At 38.1% G+C, this 20,314-nt stretch overlaps 1 protein-coding gene across 1 annotated transcript; it reads left to right on the top strand.

Moving 5' to 3' along the window:
- The first annotated feature begins 15,370 nt into the window (after window positions 1–15,370).
- On the top strand, window positions 15,371–16,931 carry LOC100924152 (non-structural maintenance of chromosomes element 3 homolog). The gene has a single exon (XM_031938512.1). It carries the CDS (start codon window positions 15,470–15,472, stop codon window positions 16,427–16,429), a length of 960 nt encoding a protein of 319 aa, XP_031794372.1. The 5' UTR covers window positions 15,371–15,469; the 3' UTR covers window positions 16,430–16,931.
- The last annotated feature ends 3,383 nt before the right edge of the window (window positions 16,932–20,314 follow it).

Genomic DNA, 20,314 nt, shown 5'->3' with positions numbered 1-20,314 from the left:
TTGCAAATCACCACCTAACACCCCAATGACAAGGTAAGGAATAGACCTTAATTTAAGCATGAGTATACTTGTAAATGTTTAACAATGGGATCTCAAGAAAAAAGATTATACATGACACTTTTAAATTTAATCTGTCTTACTAGCATTTTTTCCACCACTTTAAATTTCGACAACCAACAAAACAATAAATCAAGCCTTGATTTGAAGCATTTGACAATTTCTAAGACATAAGTGCTCCTAATGAAAATTTAACAACTGGCTTTTAGGAGCTAGTTAGAGCGGGTTCTAGCACAACCTTGATATAAATCACAATACTAATATTAATCTTAATCATCAAACAACATGATGTATGAGAAAATACTTTGTAAAATATAAATTGTTCTATAGATTCATGGTATTATAATTATTTTCACACTTAACCATAGTTTAAATATTTTTTATTCTTGGGTCACATTTTATTTCTATAATAAAAAGTATTGGGGAGTGTAGACAGGTATTTTTTCAGCGGTAAATCCTAGTTCATTTTAAAAACAAGTTCATTTTATAGCTTTTTAATGAAGTCTATTAACTCCTGTCAGGCCCTAGAGTTAGGAAGACTTGGAAAGTCATACGTGTGACACATAATAGCAAGATGACCAAGGCTAACCATTTAGGGCCCCCAGGCAACTCTCTGAGAAGGAAGGGAAAGAAATCTGTGTTTATATACTACCGACTATGTGCCAACTACAAGATTAATAAACCATTTACAAATAACATTCCAGTTGATTCTCACAACAACCCAGGGAGGTAGGTGGTACTGAGGCAGTAAGCAATTGTCCAACCTCATAAAGCTATTTACACTAAATTCAGGACCTCCTGACTCCTGGTCCAGCATTCTGTCCATTGTAGCACCAGCTGCTTAAGAGAACAAGTTACTGAATGTCTGCCTCAGACAGGTTCTTTTTACTCATTTTGCTTATATCTATACAAATGATAACACCAAAAATGGTGAACTCTATGGCCATGGAGCAACATTCTCAAAGGAGGCAAATTTTTCACTATCCATATCTAAAAACTATAATATGATATTAATCTTGCTAAAAGTAAAGGATTTCAACCACATTAAGACACCAAAGTCATTTGATTATTTTTCCTTCAGACCTAGGTTTCCAAGTTTGTTCCCAGATTAGCTAGTGTACTGAAATGATGAATAAATGAGGTAATGTATATATAGAATTGGTGGCCATGTAGTATTAGTGCTAGATATTTTTTGACTTACTTAAAGGCAAGGTACTATCAATTTTCACCAAAAAAATTATTCACTTTTCCCTGATTTTTTTTTCAGTGTAAATGAGTGATGAAAAAGAGATGTCCCAAACTTCTGAGTTGGCAGGCCTTTAGCTGGATGTGGGTGACATGAAAACATTTCACATTCATTAAATTATTAGTATATTTTTGATAAGCTTTCTGGGAGAGTCATTTTATAATGAACTCTACAGAAAAGTAAAATTCATAGTATCATAGATTTTCAGCTGGAAGCAACCTTTGCAGTTACCTAACCTTAAGATCCTATAATTTTACAAATGAGAAAGTAGAGGTCTAGCAAGGAAATAAAACCATGTGCCCAATCTCCCTGGGTAATCAGGTTTCTTAAAGTGGTTTCTTAAACTTTTTCTAATCATGACCCCTTTTCACCCAATACATTTTTATATGACTCCAGATTCATAGATATATATAAAATAGGTATGCAAATCAAATATTTACTTATAATAAATCATAATTTCACAACCCCCCACATACATTCATGAGATTCTATATGAGACCGTGAACCACAATTTAAGAAGCTGAGCACTATAATGATACCATTTTCCATCCTGTTCCTAGACTACAGGATCTAAAGATGAATTAAAGTTGACTTTGTAACTGACTCTGTATAAACTACCATGGGAAAAGATGCACGTTGGGAAAAAAGACTTGTCACATACATATCAACATTATTTTATTTTTTTGACATGTACAGTAATTTAAAAAAAATATATTTCCTTGTGAATCATATCGGGTGAGAAAATAGAATAAAAGGGAAAAACCACAAGAGGAAAAAAAAGTAAACATGGCATGTGTTGATTTCCATTCAGTCTCCATAGTTCTCTCTCTGGATGCAGGTGGCATTTTCTATCCAAAGTTTATTGGGATTGCCTTAGTTCACTGAACCACAGAACCAAATCTTTCATAGTTGAAAATTGTATCATCATGCTATGACTGTGTTCAGTGTATTCCGGGTTCTGCTTGTTTTGCTCAGCATCAATTTGTGTAAATCTTTCCAGGTCTTTCTAAAATCAGCTTCATTATTTTCAAATACCATAATTTATTGAGCTATTCCCAAATTGACAAGCATTTACTCATTTTCCAATTTTTTTGCCACCACAAAAAAAGTTGCTACAACATTTTTACTATGTGGGTCCTTTTCCCTCCTTTATTGTTGGAATATAGACCCATTAGTAGCACTAACGGATCAAAAGGTTTTATAGCCCTTTGGGCATAGAAAACTATACCTCTTAACACCACTAAACATGTTTATCAGAGGATCTCAAATTTAGAGATAGAAAGGAATTTAGAGACTAAGCCCAATCCCCTCATTTACAAATGAGGAAATAGTCATCTCTTTCACAAACCAATTTCTTCCAACGTGACTATTTCTGAAAATAGTACAGCAATACATGGTTCATTATTGAAACTCTAAGTTTTCTTGTACTATGTTTAGTCTCAGAGGCCCCTTAATAATTACTTCTTTGGCTCATGCCCTTGCCCAGGGACTTCTCTGAGAACATGACTTATTTTGTCCCCTAACCAAGCTTTCCTCTAGGAACATAAGAATTTGGCTCATTTGTAACTTTTATTCAGGTATCCATAATCTTACAAATACATCCCTAACAAAGCATGGAACATAGCAAAACTTATTACTAAATAAATATAGAAAAGACTCAAGGTCAAAGAGAGTTAAGAAAAATTCCCCTAACCTCCTTCAACCCCATGGATGTTTCTTGGTCATAGTCACTGCAGAATGATTCTACCACACTAGAGTTTCATGGAATTATAGCTCCAGAGCTTGCAAGTGAATTGCAAGTCATAACATTGTTTTCCTGATGTCATGGTCCTCCTCAAAAATGAAGGCCAACTAACAATCTGTGAGTAGTAATAGCTGCCCTACTGGGGACCCAGTTGACCAGTTCTAATTGTGTAACACAACTCCTTCCTTCCTCTCTCTCTTCCTTCCTCCCTTCCTTTTCCCTTCCCTTCTTCCTTCCTTCCTTTCTCTCTTCCTTCCTTCCTCCCTTCCTTTCCCCTTCCCTTCTTCTTTCCTTCCTCTCTTCCTTCCTTCATTCTTTCCTTCTGTTTTCTTCCTCCCTCCCTCCCTTTCTTCATTCCTCCCACCTTCCCTCCCTCCCTTCCTCTCCTTCCTTCCCTTTCTCCTTCCCTTCCTTCCTTGCTCCCTCCCTCCTTCCTTTCCTTCCTCCCTTTCTCCCTCTCTTTCTCCCTCTCTATCTCCTTCCCTCCCTCTCTTCCTTCTTTCCTTTCTTCCTCCGTTCCTTCATTTTTCCCTCCCTCCTTTTCTCCTTCTCTCCTTCCCTCTCTCCCTCTCTCTTTCCTTCCCTTCTTCCTTCCTCCCTCCCTTTCTTCCTGCCTGCCTGTCATCTCTCTTTCCCTCTATATACAAAAAGAATCATGTTCTTACCTTCAGGTTCTCTGCCCCAAGGAATATACATTTTGATCACTGAAATTGCAAGATATTTTGAAGTTTATGGGTTACATTTTTTTTTAAGAACCTTGCCTCAAATCCAAATTACTTTGGTTCTCATTGATTAGCCAACATTAAGTTCCAGTCCAAACCTCATTTGGTCAGTTGGGCATTGATGACTCAAAGTAAATATAAATAGCGATCGTTTTTTTTTATCAGAAATTCTGAGTATTTTCTCTTCCAGATTATATGTGTATTTTCACATATATATACCGTACATGCATACATGTATGTATATATAGTCATGTGCACATGTGTATGTGTGTATACAATTTTTTTACCAGTTTAAAAAAAACAGCCCCATTTCTTTCTATTTAGTCTTAATTACTGATTGGGCTTTGCCTCAGACAAACTGGGGCACGGGAAAGATTTTAGTGTAAAAAAGCCAAGTCTCCCACTATATCTGGGGCCATCTCAAATCATCCTGATCCATATCTTGATACTGGGCCCAGATGGCTCAATTCACTTGGAAGTCATGACATCACCTTCCCAACACAACAAGATCTAGCCTGGAAGGAAATTTCCCTCACTATGAAGATGAACAAACAGCTTTTTGAGGTTAAGTGATTGCCTTAGTCACTGCACAGAGGTGGAATCTGAATCCAGAGCTTCTGAAATTACCCTTCATCTTCCTCAGGAATGATAAGAACAACAATATTCATAGTGTCTATATATATATATATATATATATATATATATATATATATATATATACATACACTGTACAAATATTATCTAATTTACTCTTTATAAAAATTCTGAAAGACAGGTATTTATTATCTCTAAGGTAGGTATTATTATCTCCCATTTTAAAGATGAAGAAGTTGAGGCAAACAGAGGTTAAATGACTTGCATAGTCGCACAACTATTAAGTCTGAGGCTGGATTTGAAGTCAGGTCTTTCTGACCCCAGATGCAGCTCTCTATTCACATATCATCTAGCTGCTCTATATATTCACTCCAGACTTAGGGTGGTAAAACAACCTATTTCTATCCCCCAGCCCTCCAATTTGTATAGTTCATTACTCATAGTACCAATGAAGAAAGTCTGCTCTTCATTGTGACTCTAGAATTCACTCCTCCACATTTTCTGTTTCTGCAGCTTTTTACTCTAAACAGTCCTTTGTTCGGTCTAAGAATTTCTTGCCTCAATCCATAAACTTCTTATTCTTCCCCTGCCACTCTAAACTGAATCAATACCTTTGCCTTCCATTTGCTTCTTTCTGCTATCCTGGTGCTATCATTTCCTTGAAAAAGTGTCGAAATTCTTTCAGAATTGACCAGCCCAGGGCAACATGTCAGGCAAGTGATATAAAAAGATACATGGGGCCCAAGTCCCAATTTGTAGGAATTAGGGAGCTCCCAAGTGCTTCTAAAGGCTGGGCTTGTTCCTAAGAGGCTAAAACTAGCACAAGAAAATAAGGTTAGGGTCCTTTGTGGATGCTCCATTTGTAAATTCCAGGTCAGATCCTCTATATCTTTGCCAGGGAATGTTGCTCAGGAAGCATTCCCCAACTTTTGAGAGGAAGCAGCACTTTTCAGGGTGACAAAACAGAACACTGTCATCATAAAACAATGAGAAGGGATAACAGAATCAGAAGGATCCTGGAGATGATTTAGTCCCTCTCATTTCACAGATGCAGCACAGAAAAGCTGTCTCTCACTCCTAGAGCCAGATAGATCACAAGTGGAAGTCAGGATTCAAACTGACATCCTTTGATTCTAATCCTAGCCCCCGTTCTACTGTGCCATAGTGATGTGACGAGCACCAACTTTCAAGTAACATGTCTACACAGATTAGAAACACTTTTAGAATGGAACCTTCTCATGAAATGTCCCACCCAACTTGTTACTTCAAGCTTAATACCCAATAGATTTTATTCATATTTAAGAAATTATTTTTAAAAAAAGGAAAATGTTACCAGTTTCACATCAGGATATTATGCAGAGGAACAGAGATGGGCTCTAGCAGTTGAGAAATGCACACAAGGACCCGTCATCTGATAAACTTGAGGAGTAAAATGAAAGATATGACAAGAGGTAAAAGGGATTTATTTACTGAGGATTGATAAAAGGTGTTTGCTGTAAATGGCTTAAATTATAAAGGTTTCTGGGGAAGGACTGGCATTGTGTCCCTAGGACCTAATATGATTCTTATTTGATGTAACTGACCAGAAAAACAAAACTGTTCATTCTTTGAGACTTTTAAATAAGACTGACTTAATATTTAGACCATGTCAGAAAGGAAGGAGAGAGGGAAAGAGAGAGACGAGAAAGAGAGAGAGAGAGAGAGAGAGAGAGAGAGAGAGAGAGAGAGAGAGAGAGAGAGAGAGCGCTCATAGTGCCCTGGGAAGAGAACTAGATTTGGGATTATTAAAAAAAACTAATATTGACTCTAAGCATCTTACTCTGGACAGTCATTTCACATCTTCCATACTTCGGTTTTCTCATCTGCAAAATGAAAGCATTAGACTAGAACTTCAGCCTCTCTTCTAAGTGTTATAGGGGAAGACAGTAAGCTAGAGAAGCAAAGCATTCCCCGATCTTCAGATCAGACAGAGACCTCTGAAACAGAGGTTATACGTGGCAAGACTTCTTTTAGTTGACATCATGTTAAATGAATTTAATGATCCATTAAATGATGAACTATATAATAACATATCATGTATGCTGAGATTTACCACCTTAGTTAAATACACACATTTCATTACCTGTGTGGTAAACCTAAATAAATAGGTTTATATTAATTTGTAGACAATTCCCATGCAATAACTATATTATTAAATCTAAGGAGTTATTAAATGTTAATTATATTCAAAATTCCTAAATTTAACAATGATGTAATATATAAAGCAGATATTTATCTTTTGCTGTATATGCTATAATTATTAAACCTCAATGAATTTCTCTCTTGAACTTTGCCATGCTCTCTGCTAAATAGCTTGTCTGATTGAACCCTCCGCCTACAACCCAAGATGACTCTTCTCCACTTTTGACTCCTAATGGCTTCCTCATACACCTCCTTACTTTTCCATCTTTACCCAAGATCTTGTCAATTTCTTCAAAGAGAAAATTGAAGCTGTGTGGTAAGAGTTCTCACCCTTGCCTCCAGTCCTATCCTCCTTTACCCTTTTTGTTTTAAAATTACAACATAAAATGTTTACTTCATCAAATTCATTCTATGTTAACAACTACTCTTTTTTTCCTTCTCATATCACCATGTCTCTAATCACTTTTCTATTCATAGCCTTCAAATGTATTATGTTATACATTCATTAATGACATTTGGGGTGTTCATTTTGCCTTTCTAATTTTTGTCTAAATTTTTATAACTTTTCCAAGATTTCTCAATATTCAGTGCGCCTCTACTATTTTTTCCTTTTCTAAATGTTCTTTCTGTACCTCATTCCCACTATACCCCCCCCAAATTTAGTTTTCTCCTTTGGGTCAAGTCAAGAAACATTCATATTTAAGTACTGGGGATACAAAGAAAAGCAAAAAGATAGTTCGCGCCATCAAAGAGCTCACAGTCTAATGAGGGAGACAGCATGTAAACAACTGATCAACAAGATACAAGCAGGACAAAAAAGAGGGAATTTCAGAGGGGAAGCATAGCATTGAAAGGGGACTAGGAAAGGTTGTCAGTAAGTAAGTAAGACAGTGTAGGTAAAGAACCCAGGGAAGCCAGGAGACAGAGACAGGAAGGCAGAGCACTAAAGGTCTGGAGGACAGGCCTTTAATCTTGACTCTGGATCAAGGAATAGGAAAGAGAACTGTGGCAAGGAAATCACAGAATTCATGGATGGGACTAAAGATGTGGAAAGCTTGGGAAGGAGATGGGTTGTGATCGGCTCAAAAAGCCAAAAGAGAATTTTATATTTGATTCTGGAGGTAATAGGGAGATTGTGGAGTTCACCCAGAACGTGATATGGTCAAAGCAGTGCTTTAGGAAAACCACATTGACAGCCAAGTAAAAAATGGGTGGGAAGAGACTTGAGACAGCAAAGTCCTATAGTAGACCAGGTATGAGGTGATGAGGGCCTGCCTCAGGAGGACACCAGTATGAGAGGAAAAAGGGGGAGGCAGTTATACAAGAGATGGTTTGATGAGGAAGTCAAGGGTGACACCTCAGTTGTCACTGAGTAACTGGGTATACAGTGAGACTTTTCATAAAAATAGGGAAGTTCAGAAAATGGAAAGACTTCTTTTTTTAAGCATGCTGAGCTTAAGATATTTACAGGACATCCAATTCAAGATTTGCAGAGACCTTCTAAATTCCATTAAGATTGGCTGTATACCTCCTGAGCTTCATATAGCTCTCCTTTTTCTATGACTTATTCATTTTAGTTTCTTTAGAAATTAGAAATAAGGGGCAGCCTGGAATCAGGAAAATGAATACAAGTGCAACCTTAAATACGGAATAACTGTATGACCCTGGGCCAGTTATTTAACCTAGAAGTGCCTTAGCTTCCTAATTTTTAAAATGGGGATAATAATAGCAACTTCCTCACAGTGTTTTTTGTGAAGATTAAGTGACATATTATTTGTAAAGCATGTGGCACAGTATCTGACAATATAAGGTGCTTAATAAATGCTGATTTCCTCCCTTACTAATCCTACAATAATCTTTATCTCCTTTACCACAAAATTACCATTTTGACCTCCTCTGAATTCCTCATAAAACTCTCCTGACATTTCTATATATGCTCAATATTCCCAGAGTGATCATCAGACTCTTTGAACTCCATTTGGTCCAAACATTTCAAGTCTCAAAATTAAATTTATCCAAAGTTTAATAATCTCATCTGATACCCCACTCAATCCAATAATCACAGCACATGACTAATATTTGCCACCATCCTGTCCTGATCTCCTTCTTGACAACACAGCATTTGACCCACAGTTTTTCATTCTACTTATCTTCTATGATGGTCCTCATGGACTAAAACAATCACCCTAATGATGCTCACAGCTCTTTGAGCATCTCAACTTCAAAGATCTTCATCTCCACTTCATTTCAGCCTCCACACATTGCTCTTTATCATCTATCACTTATAATAAAGTCACCAATATCTCAAACTCAGAATACCAGAGGAAAAACATTAATCCAATCATCAGGAAAGCAGGGAGCTAGGCAGAAACATGGGTATAAAGAATAAAGTGAGCATCCCACTTAATAAAACTGGAATACAAAAATCAAAACAGTACAAGCAGCAAAGCTATTTTAATGTAGCTGTGGATCAATGGGTTCTAATAAAAGTTATAGCCCCAATTACAGGGACTAAAATCAAGATTCTTCTCCTGGGGTCCATAGATGCTCAAAAGGATTTATGGATAGATTTTAGGAGTTCTTTGAATTTGAGTGGGAAAATTATATTTTTATTCCAATGTAATGGGGCTTCCTTTGTAATTCTACATATTTTATTTTATGCTTTGGACAAGATAATTCTGAGGAGGTATTCATAGACTCTACCAAATTGCCAAAGAGAGGTCCATGATACCAAAAAAAAAAAAAAAAAAAAAAAAAAAAAGTTAAGAGAGAGAGATATAGGAATAGGGGATCAGGTTCATCATTAAATATTCTTTTATTTGTGATGCCTACCCTAGCTGGAACGCCCTCCTTTCCATCTTTGCCTTTCCAAACCCTTTCTGTCCTTCAAGATTAAATTCAGATATGAACTCTTCCATAAAGTCTCCTAGATTATCACTATCTCAAGTGTTATCTTACTGATTTCAACTCCTATAGTTCTTTGTACCATTCCCATGGCATTTCATATGTATTGCATTATACACTAATAATATTCTACATGTTAAATTTCAATCCCCTTGAAGACAGGGAACAATAATCTTTATTCACTTATGTATCCTTGAGAACATTTAGTTTATACTGTACACAGTATTTATTAAATAAAAGAATGAATTTGGATGAATGATCCTTGCTTTCAAAAATCATCAAGATATCCTATACTTTTCAGAAACTAAAATCCTTCTTAGTACGATACTTTTTTCAAAAAAACTTCTTTTTCTCATCTACTTTATTCCTCTATACTTTTGTCCACTGCGCAGTTATGTCATTCACTCACCTATCCTCCATCCCCCTTCTCATAACAAAGGTAAATTATTCCACTATATTCAGTCAGGCAAGCATGGTGTACCCATTGTGCACCAAAACATCTTGAACACTGAATACAAGAAGAGGAAATTTACAAACTAAATGAGAAAGACTGAGTAAATAAACAGAAAAAGAACATAAAAAATTCATAAACAAAGATGTTTAAATTCTTTAGTAATCAAAGAAAAGAAAATAGGACAACTTCAGGTTATGATCTTTAGATTGGCAAAAAAAATTTTAAAAAAGAATAAAAGTCAATGTTGTAGAACCACAGAGAAAGAAGAAATCTATTATATTGTGGTTAAGAATATAGAAAAAGGCTGTTGTTTTGAAAACCATAATAGTAATAGATAACACACAAAAGTGATAATCCCTGTGGACCCAATATAATCAATCCCCTTGCTAAAACTTTTTTATTTAAATTTCATTGGTGGGGAGAGGAATCATCTCTACAAATATTACATGTATATGTATATATTTTTTACAGCAATTTTATTTGTAATTGCAAGAAAGAAAGGAAACAAACTACATGGATAATAAATTACAGTATGTTAATGTAATGAAATAAATCAATTAAAAATGACAAAGACTAAAGAAGCATCCAAAAGATAATAAACATATTAACAAAAGGCAATTAAAAAGACAATAGAACTTTAAAATTACAAACATAAATTTACAATAGAACACAAAATAAATAGTTTTGTGCTTTTATTTAGTTAAAATAAGTAAGATTTTCTTCTATTTAATCAAGATGTAATTAACACAAATTTAGGATTTTAATTGTAGGCTTGCTCCATATTCAGTTTGAATATCTCCATGTTAAATATTTACTGATATCAAATATATCATGGTAATACTAAAAAAAAAAAAAAAAAAAAACGATTAAGTTAAATATCTTTTTTTCATGGCACATGGCTAATGCAGAAAATTATTCGTATTTGTTAAGGTTTTCATTTTTCTTGCTTTCTTAGTGGACAGAAAAGGGCAAGAGTAAAGGAGAAAATTTGAAACTAAGAAAAAGAAGAAATAGTGCTCAAACATAACAAGAGTATAACTAGGTACATGAGTACAATTTCATATCTCATCAGATTCTGCTGGGAAATTGAACTTCAACTTCGTCAAATCAATGGGTCTTGGTTTTATGAATTTCCCTACCTTATTGGTGGTTATTTTTCCTAATATATGAGGTGACCTAGTCCTTCTTAAGCAGGGGTACTGAGGTGGTGTCAGCTCTAGGGATGTATAGATGGAACTGTACCTGTAATTCCACAACACAAGGGTTGACATGTAGTTACATGTAAACGATGAAACCAATTGCACTGAGGCTCAAAATGCTTTGGTATTAAGGACACTGTTCACATTTAAATGGTATCAGAACAAACAGGATGCTGCATGTAGAGTGAAACTTCTCCAGCCCTTACCTAAAGAGATAAGGGCTGAAGTCATAAACATAACTCATATTTTAAAAATAAAAGCAGAGCTCAATTTCAGAGACTTGGATCTATATGGAGTCTTTCCAACATGGAAACTGGAATGAAAAGTGATTTGGCCCAAGTCTGACATTACTCATCCTCTACTTCTGATGACCACCTTAGAGAAGAGCAGTTTTAATATTTATTCATTGAGGAATAAGAAAAGGGGAGAAGTTAAAACATTGTTTAACAGTATTGGCAAAAAGATTCAACTTCCTACCAAAAAAAAAAAAAAATCCCCCATAATATACCAACTTAGCCATGGTAGAGCTTGGAATTTTGTGAAGGATAATGATGGCAATAATCATTTCAACTTAATCTTGCCTTGTGTGAGGATTAATGAGTTAATGTTAATAATGTGCTATGAGATCCCTGATGAAAGGTCCTATAAATATAGAGTGTTATTACAATTATTGTTGTTTATTTATTTAGATCATTAATTCAGAAAGGCTTGTTCCAGGTACATTGCCCCACTGTGTTTTCTATGATGAAATCTAGTCTTAATGATAATAATAATAATAATAATAATAATAATAATAATAATAATAATCAACACCTAAAAAGAACTTTAAGGTTTACAAAACACTTTACAAATATTATTACATTTAATACTCACAACAACCCTGTAAAGTATATGCTATTATGCTCTCCATATTACAAATGAGGAAACTGAGTCTTAGATTGTAATTTGCCCAGGGAAACAAAGCTGGAGAGGACTATAAAATTCAGGACTTCCTAAACATTTTATTACATTATTACATATTACATTTCATCCGCTAAACCAGCAGCCTCCCCCTAAAACAAGGGTTATTAACAATTTTTAACATAGTGGACCACTTCAGCAATGTGGTGAAATATATGGACCTTTATGTTTTTAAATATATAAAATAAAGCATAGATTGCAAAGGAAAAACTATTATATTGAAAGTCATTAAAAGATTTCTCAAAACAAGTTCATATATCCCAGATTACTAACCCCTGCTCTAAAACTTAAAGCACACATTATAAATTCATCCAAGAAAGAAATCTATTACAATGCCATTAAGACAGATAGGAATTCTTCACCCTTGTAAAGCCCAGAAAAGACCAAATGGGGCTTAGTTATCTAATGCTATAGGAAACAGTTTCTGTGACATCTGTTTCCATTTTACAGCCTTTATCTACTTGAGCTTCGTATCTAATTAATTTTCTAAGCAATGTTTTAATATCTTTTTTTGTTATTTCTCAATGAATAAATATTAAATCTGTTCTCTTGATGGGGTTATGAAAAGCAATAGGTGGGTAATGTCAGACTTGGGGCAAATCATCTTTATTTCTAGTTTCCTGAAGGACATGGGGAAGAGTGGATGGGACAATTTCTATAATTTTTTAAAAGTATATACCGAGTATTATCCCAAAATAATTAAAAACCCAGAACTATATGTTTGGAGAGGGAGAGAGGCAGACAGAGAGAGAGAGAGAGAGAGAGAGAGAGAGAGAGAGAGAGAGAGAGAGAGTGTTTAAAGGAGATCACAACATCTTAAGATCATAGTTTTGTTTTTTTATTAAAGCTTTTTATTTTCAAAACATATGCATGGATAATTTTTCAACATTGACCCTTGCAAAACCTTATGTTCCAAATTTCTCCTCCACTTCCCCACATTCCTTCCCCTAAATGGCAAGTAATCCAATCTATGTTAAACATTTTAAAAAGATGTTAAATACAATATATGCATACATATTTATACAATTAAGATCATAGTTTTTAGAGCCATATGGAACATTAGATCTCTAATGTTCCTAGTCCAATAACCTTATTTTGCATATGAGAGACCTAAGGCACAGATAAGTTAAGGATTTAAGCAAGTCAGAGAAGTCAGCAGAGCCAGGATTCAAAGCCAGGCATTTTAAAGAGGAGGCATCTATATGGGCTAAGGTTAAGTAACTTACCCAGTCTTATAACAAGTTAGTGAAAATGATAGTCATTAGGTACTTGCTAGGGTTATGGTGATCTATGAAATTGTAGTATAAGTTTTTTAGTTGCTAGGGACCTTCGAGATCATTTAGTTTAAACCCTCACCCCATCCTCTTTTACAAATAAGCAAACTTAAGTCAGAGAGTTAAAGACTTAATCCAACTTTGGTTTTGGAGTTCTAAAAGAGAGGGATTTCCTTAGGACCAAAAGCAAAAATAGATAGATAGATAAATGAATAAATAAATAAATAGTTAAATAACTAAATAAATTGGAGATGAGACTGCAGGGGTCTGCTCAAACACAATGGTATCTTGGAGGTAAGTAGGGAAAGAATTAAGGAGGGAATAGGGATAGGGAGATGGAGAACATGGAGGAAAAAACACTAAAAACACAAGAAAGCATAATTTCAGAAGAGAACACAGACTAGCAGGAAAGTATTAGAACTACTCTGTCAAATTTATCTATTTTGAAAAACAAATTATAAGTAACATCTAACAACTGATTAACAGAGACATCTCTGGACACAAAGGCAGTTCTACATAAAATCTGAAGGCCCGTTGTACGATGAAATGATTCAGGCCAATTCCAGTGTGATGGAGAGAGCCATCTGCATCCAGAAATGGGACCAGGGAGACTGAATGTGGATCACAACATAGTATTTTCACCTTTGTTGTTGTTTACTTGCTTTTACTTTCTTCCTCTTTTTTTTTTTTTTTGATCTTAAGTGTTTTGTGTAGCAAGATAAATGTATATGATACATCTACAGAAGAACTGCACATATTTAACATATTGGATCGCTTCCTCTCTAAGGCAGGGGGTTGGGGGAAGAGAGAGAGAAAAACTTGGAACACAGGGTTTTTCAAGAGTGAATGGGGAAAACTATCTTTGCATATATTTTGAAAATAAAAAGGTATTAAAAAAAATTTTTAAAGCTAAAAAAAAAATCTTTGTGCAACCAGTGCCTTTAATATAGTAGATACTAGAAGAGATTCCAAAAATCATCCAGTTCTACTTAAGTGTTCAACAGATGAGGAAACTGAAACCCAGGAAGATTAAGGAGTGATTTGCCCAAGATCATATAGATGGTGCTTGCCATCTAGGGGAGGGGATGGAGGGAAAAATCGGAACAGAAGTGAGTGCAAGGGATAATGTTGTAAAAAAAAAAAAAAAAAAAATTACCCGGGCATGGGTTCTGTCAATAAAAAGTTATTTAAAAAAAAAAAAAAAAACTAAATGAAAGTGGGGGGAAAAAAAGATCATATATATAGATGGGAAGCATTTGGAGTGCTTTAAACCAATTCTTCACCAAGACCTACCAAGCATTTACACAGATGACAGATTTATGACTTCAAAGCGCATCCACTCCATTTTCCAGATAGGGAAACTGAGTCACAGCGAGGTTAAGCATTGCACTCAAACGCAGCTAGTAAGAGGAGGCAGAATCTGAACGCAGGCCTACGAGACTCACAAACTGCAAGTTCACGGGACTGCAGACGCGCAGACGTCAGGCCGAAAAGGCGTATCTGAGCCCCTCTCGTTCCGGAGGAGCGAAGCACGGGGAGCCGAGCGACGGGCCCACGGCCCACGGTTAGAGCAGGAAGCCGCCGAGGGCCTCACACGGAGCACGTCCCCAGCCGCGCGCCGGGCGGCTGCAGCCCACGCAGGTGCGTGCGTGCGTGCGTGCGTGCGTGCGAGCGTCCCCCTGGGGGGGTTTCACCGAGCTGCTCCTAATTAGGCTTCCAGCTCTTCATCGCGGGGAAATGATCAGAAAACAACACTAAGCCGCCGCGGGTATTCCCGCGAGACAGCGCGAGAAGCCCCGCTTTGGATTGGGGCCCGGGCGGGGGAGCGGGGAGCGGGGGGACGCGCATCCAGCCTCCCTCTCGTTTGGCACTGTTTCTCTTTTTCCGCCGCCGCTCCGCCCCTCCCCGTGCTTGGCCCTAGTCTCCTCGAGCCCCCTCCTCACCTCACGCAAAAGCGCCGGGGCGCGCACGTTCCCGGGCCCTGCGTGGGTACGCCGCTAGTCAGGGTCTGCCCGGCAGAGCCCGGGCTGCGTCGCTCCGTCTGCCCGAGGCTGTCTGGTGGGTGTGTCCCCCGGCCCGAGCGCCCAGCTACCGCCGCAGGCTCGCTCAGCCCCCGGGGCTCGTTCCTAGCGGCATGTCGTCGCAGAAGAAAGGCCGCGGCCTTCCCCGCGCGAGCGGCGATGGCGACTACGAGGGCGCCGGCCCCAGCGGCAGCGACGCGAGCGACGGCCCCAGCACCAGCGGCGGCGGCGGCGGCCTCGGCTTCAGCCAAGCCCGCGCCCAGGCCCTGGCCCAGGCGGGCCCCTCGCAAGCGGATGACGTCATGGAGGAGGCGGAGTGCGAGGAACCCGGGCCCACGGCCACCCCGCCAATGCCCTCCACCTCGTCCTCCTCGTCCTCCTCCTCCCAGGCCCAGAAGAAGCCGGCCAAGCGCACCGAGGCCCAGATCCAGCAGAAGGTGAACGAGCTGGTGCAGTTCCTGCTGGTGAAGGACCAGAAGAAGCTGCCCATCCGCCGGGCCGACATGGTGAAGACCATCCTGCAGGACTACAAGGACCTGGCTTCGGTGATCATCGAACGCGCCGGCCGCATCCTGGAGGAGGTCTTCGGGCTGCAGCTCAGAGAGATAGACCAGAAGTACCACGCCTACATCCTCATCAACAAGCTGGAGCGCCTCGAGGGCGACGGCATGAAGATGGACGAGAGCGTGGCCAAGATGGGCCTGCTCATGGTCATCCTCAGCCTCATCTTCATGAAGGGCAACTCGGCCAGGGAGTCTCTGGTCTGGGATGTGCTCAAGAAGCTGCGCGTGGATCCAGAGAAGAGGCACAAGACCTTCGGGGACGTGAAGAAGCTCGTCAAGGATGAGTTTGTCCGCCAGAAGTACCTGGAGTACAATCGAGTCCCCCACACCGAACCTCCGGAATACGAGTTCCTCTGGGGACCCAGGGCGGCCCACGAGACGAGCAAGATGCAGGTGCTTCGCTTCGTGGCAAAGATTCAGAACCGGGAGCCTTCCAGCTGGGTGTCCCAGTACAACGAAGCCCTCCAGGATGAAACGGCATCAGCTTCCGCGGCTGGGACTGGCAACTAACCCCCACCTCACCCCCACCCCCACCCCCCCGGGCCAGTCTCTGGTACCAGGGAAACGAATTTCCCCAAGTCGTGAAAGCGTATTTGCATGTGAACCACAGGCCATCTCTCCATCACACTGGAATTGATCTGACAACGGGCCTTCAGATTTTATGTAGAACTGCCTTTGTGTCCAGAGATGTCTCTGTTAATCAATCAGTTGTTAGATGTTACTTATGACACCTTTCCTTCCCGGGGTCCAACGTCATTCAACATTTCCTCTCTTCTCTCTACCAGAACCTAGGACTTTTTGGAACAAGAATCTTCCTCCTTTGAACTACTTCTTCTTCTTCCCAGATTGGCTCAAGACTTTGTAACAAACTCATGGCTTCAAGGACTATCCTCCCGTAGGCTGGGTGAGCTTTCCTAGCTTTGAACCCATCTGTGGACAGGATTATTTAATCATCTCAGACATATTTCAAGCCTGTGTTTCCTTTTCAGTTAATAAATTTTATCAGCATTCACCCTGTGTTTGGATGTTCTTATGTGCTGGGCTACTTTAGGAGTTTCTTGGGGAGAAGGGAGGACTATGGGCTTGAGTATAGGGTGCCCCAGGAAAATGGGATGTTTTGATCTGAGGTCATCAGACTATCCAGAGGAAAATCAAGTCCCATAACTGAGAATCATGTTTGTTGAAAGATCTAGTTATTTGTGAAGGATACACCAAAGAGGGATTACCTTTACCAGGGTGTGAGGAGGGTAGTACTGAGGATTGTGTCCTATGAATAGATCCGTTGCTGCTCCCCAAGCGCCTATGGCTTGAGTTTTTGGCATCAGCCTCCTAATTCTGTGAATCTTTGGGGAAAAGCCATGATTGTCCAACCCTGGTTACAATTTTGTTGCTCACCCTTTAGTTTCTAGTGTGATAAATGCACTTTTTAAAAGCACATCATAAAGAATAGTTAATATTAATTAGTGGCAAAAGACCTGAACTAATATAACCAGTAGTCACTTCCGCATATGTAAATATAGATAAGTAAAGGTATCTTTGTTCTTAGTATATGCATATATACACAGCCCTTCCTCACTTAAATCCAAATTATTTGCATGTCATGGCATCACTTTCCTGATGTCATGATCCTCTTCAGAAGGAAGGACAAGCAATAATTATATATACACACATACATATATAGATTCATATATAAGGGAAGATAGTTCTTAGAATATCGGGTAATAAATTTGTTAAATTGTACTTGCCACAGAGGAAATAGGAATAGGAAAAGAGGGGGAAAAAAAAAAGCCTTTCTCTCTTGCTAATGATTAATCAAAACTTAACTGCTGCTGAGATTTTCAGAACTCTGAAGCTGTAAGAAAGCTTAAAAATCATGCAATCTTAGGTAACTAGACAAATGTGAAAACTCAAAACTAAAAAGAACAAGGGACTTATCCAATATTTAAGAAAGAAGATCAGAACTCAAGTCTTCTGCTATAAAAACCTGTGTCCTTTTTTCCTAAACTACAGTACTATTATAATAGGCCTGATACCTGTCCCTTCACTTCCCACTACTGGTACCCTAATCTATTCATTTCCTTATGATTGGATTACTATAAGACTCCTGGCTGGCCTCTCTACTTCCAATTTTTCCCTATTAGAAACCATCCTGCATGCTATTACCAGATAATCAAAATCACAGGGCTGGAAAGGATCTTAAAGTTAATCCAATGCAATCTCATTTAGAAGAATAAACAGAACCAGACAGATTAAGTAATTTGCCCAAATTTAAGTAGTAAATGAAGAGCTTGGATTTGAACTCTTATCCTGAGACTCTAAGTCCAATGCTCCTTCCACAGTAACATGCTGCCCCTTCAACATAATAGGATGCTAAATCAATTTGGAGCAATGAAGACCATGGACAAGTTATTCCCTAAAGACTAGAAGAGCTCTAGAACTAATTGTGATCTTCATTGATGAAGGAATTTACCACACCAACAAAATCACATAAAGCATAAGTATCTTTGTTCAAAAAACAATGGATCCCTATTATCTATTACATTAGACCCCAAACTCCTTTATTTGGCCTTCAAGCTTTTTAGAAACTGTAAGTCAATACTCCCCATTTCAACCATCCCAGTGAGGTAACAGGGCAAAGATAAAAATAGCTTTATTGTAGAGATGGGAAAACATTGTACACAGAGGAAAAGGATCTCATTTTTTTTCCAGTGGTATCTGAACCCCATTTGGGGTTTTCTTGGCAAAGATACTGGAGTGGTTTGCCATTTCCTTCTTCAGCTCATTTTACAGATGAAGACACTGAGAAACAGGATTAAATGACTTGCCCAGAGTCACATAGTCTGAGGCCATATTTGAACTCGGTTCTTCCTAAGTGAAGGCCAGGTGCTCTATCCACTATCCCATCTAGATGCCTAGATTTCATTGAGACCTTTCCCAAAAGAAGCTTGTCTTACAGACAGACCCTTTGCTAAATGTTTTGGGTAAGGGAAAACACCATTCAGTGAAAAATATAAGGGTAAAAACACAATGTGAATTTCCATTTATTACTCCAGAAAGGGAAAGGAGCCAAGAGCTAAAACCTGAATACTGAAAGAGAGAATGAATTTAAAGAAAATTAGCAGTAGCTTCCTTCAGCTCCAGCCAAGACGGCATTTTGGTCATGTAGCATACGGAGTACATACAGCTGCTGCAATTATGTGGCAGCAAGGATGCATTGTATATAATAGAGAATTGTACATGATTCTTAGAGCTGCAGAGTTGCTAGTGCCCATGGTTACAGGCAGAGTTAGGCAGAAGTGGGGAAAAATCTAGACTCTAGAAAAAATGATGCAGAGAAGTAGCTCTGTTTCTCACTTTACAACCTAGTTTTGCCTATCCCTTACTCTTCCAATGAGTATGCTGTTGACTGGTCTGGCCAAAAATAACAAATTTGGATTTGCAAAATAAAGGACTTTATCCTCACAAAATAAATTTTTGAAATTTAATTTTTTTAGTTTATTATTCTTTATATCAGATTTTGTCCTGATCCATTTATAACTATTTTGACTTAAGAATTTTCCATGTTCTTTTTTCTCCCCCTAATATTCTCTTTGTCCTCCCTCTCATTTAATTTTATTTCTCAATATCTTATGTCCCCATTTTTTCTCCAGAGAAATCCTACTTTTTCTGACTAGGTTGCTTTCATTACCAATGTGTATGTGTATATCAAGTCAACAAGCGTTTATTAACCACCTACCATGTGCCAGGCCCTGTTCGAAGAAGTAGGGATACAAAGAAAGGCAAACACTATCCCTACTCCTTTCGATGTCCAATATAACCAAGTCTTCAATCAGTCCACAAGTAAATGCTTATTGAGCACCTACCATGTGGCACTTTTTTTTTTAAAGAGATTTTTTTTAAAAAGGCATAGTAAGCCATTTTTGCACAAGGAGCTTATAATCAGGAAATCAAGTCATGTACATGTGAACAGCAAACAATACAAAAGAACAGCATTGAACAATCTTTTCTTTTGGAGGACTGTTACTAGTCTTCACTTCATTCACTTTCACTTTCCCACTTCAATTCTTTTCACTTCCCAATTCAATTCTACTAGTTCTTCCTTTCATGCTCCAGCCACCTGATTGTTCATCATCATATTAAAGCAATGTATTTCTATAATACATACAATACGTACAGGTTTTAAATAAAGAATACCAGTCTTTTATATTTTAAGGAAGTTAATATTATCCATCCTGGATTTAATTGTGGGAAGATAGCTAGCATTGCCCAGGAGCAAGTAACAACTCAATTGAAAAATAAGAGGGAAAATAATTCCAAACAAATATATATAATGATGTCAAGGAACAAATATTCCCAGGTGTTCCATTTAATTATTCTCAGATAACATTATTGTCA

This window comes from Sarcophilus harrisii, chromosome 5 (assembly GCF_902635505.1).
Source record: "Sarcophilus harrisii chromosome 5, mSarHar1.11, whole genome shotgun sequence".
In the NCBI taxonomy this organism is placed as follows: Eukaryota; Metazoa; Chordata; class Mammalia; order Dasyuromorphia; family Dasyuridae; genus Sarcophilus; species Sarcophilus harrisii.
This window is presented reverse-complemented; position numbering and strand designations above follow the sequence as displayed.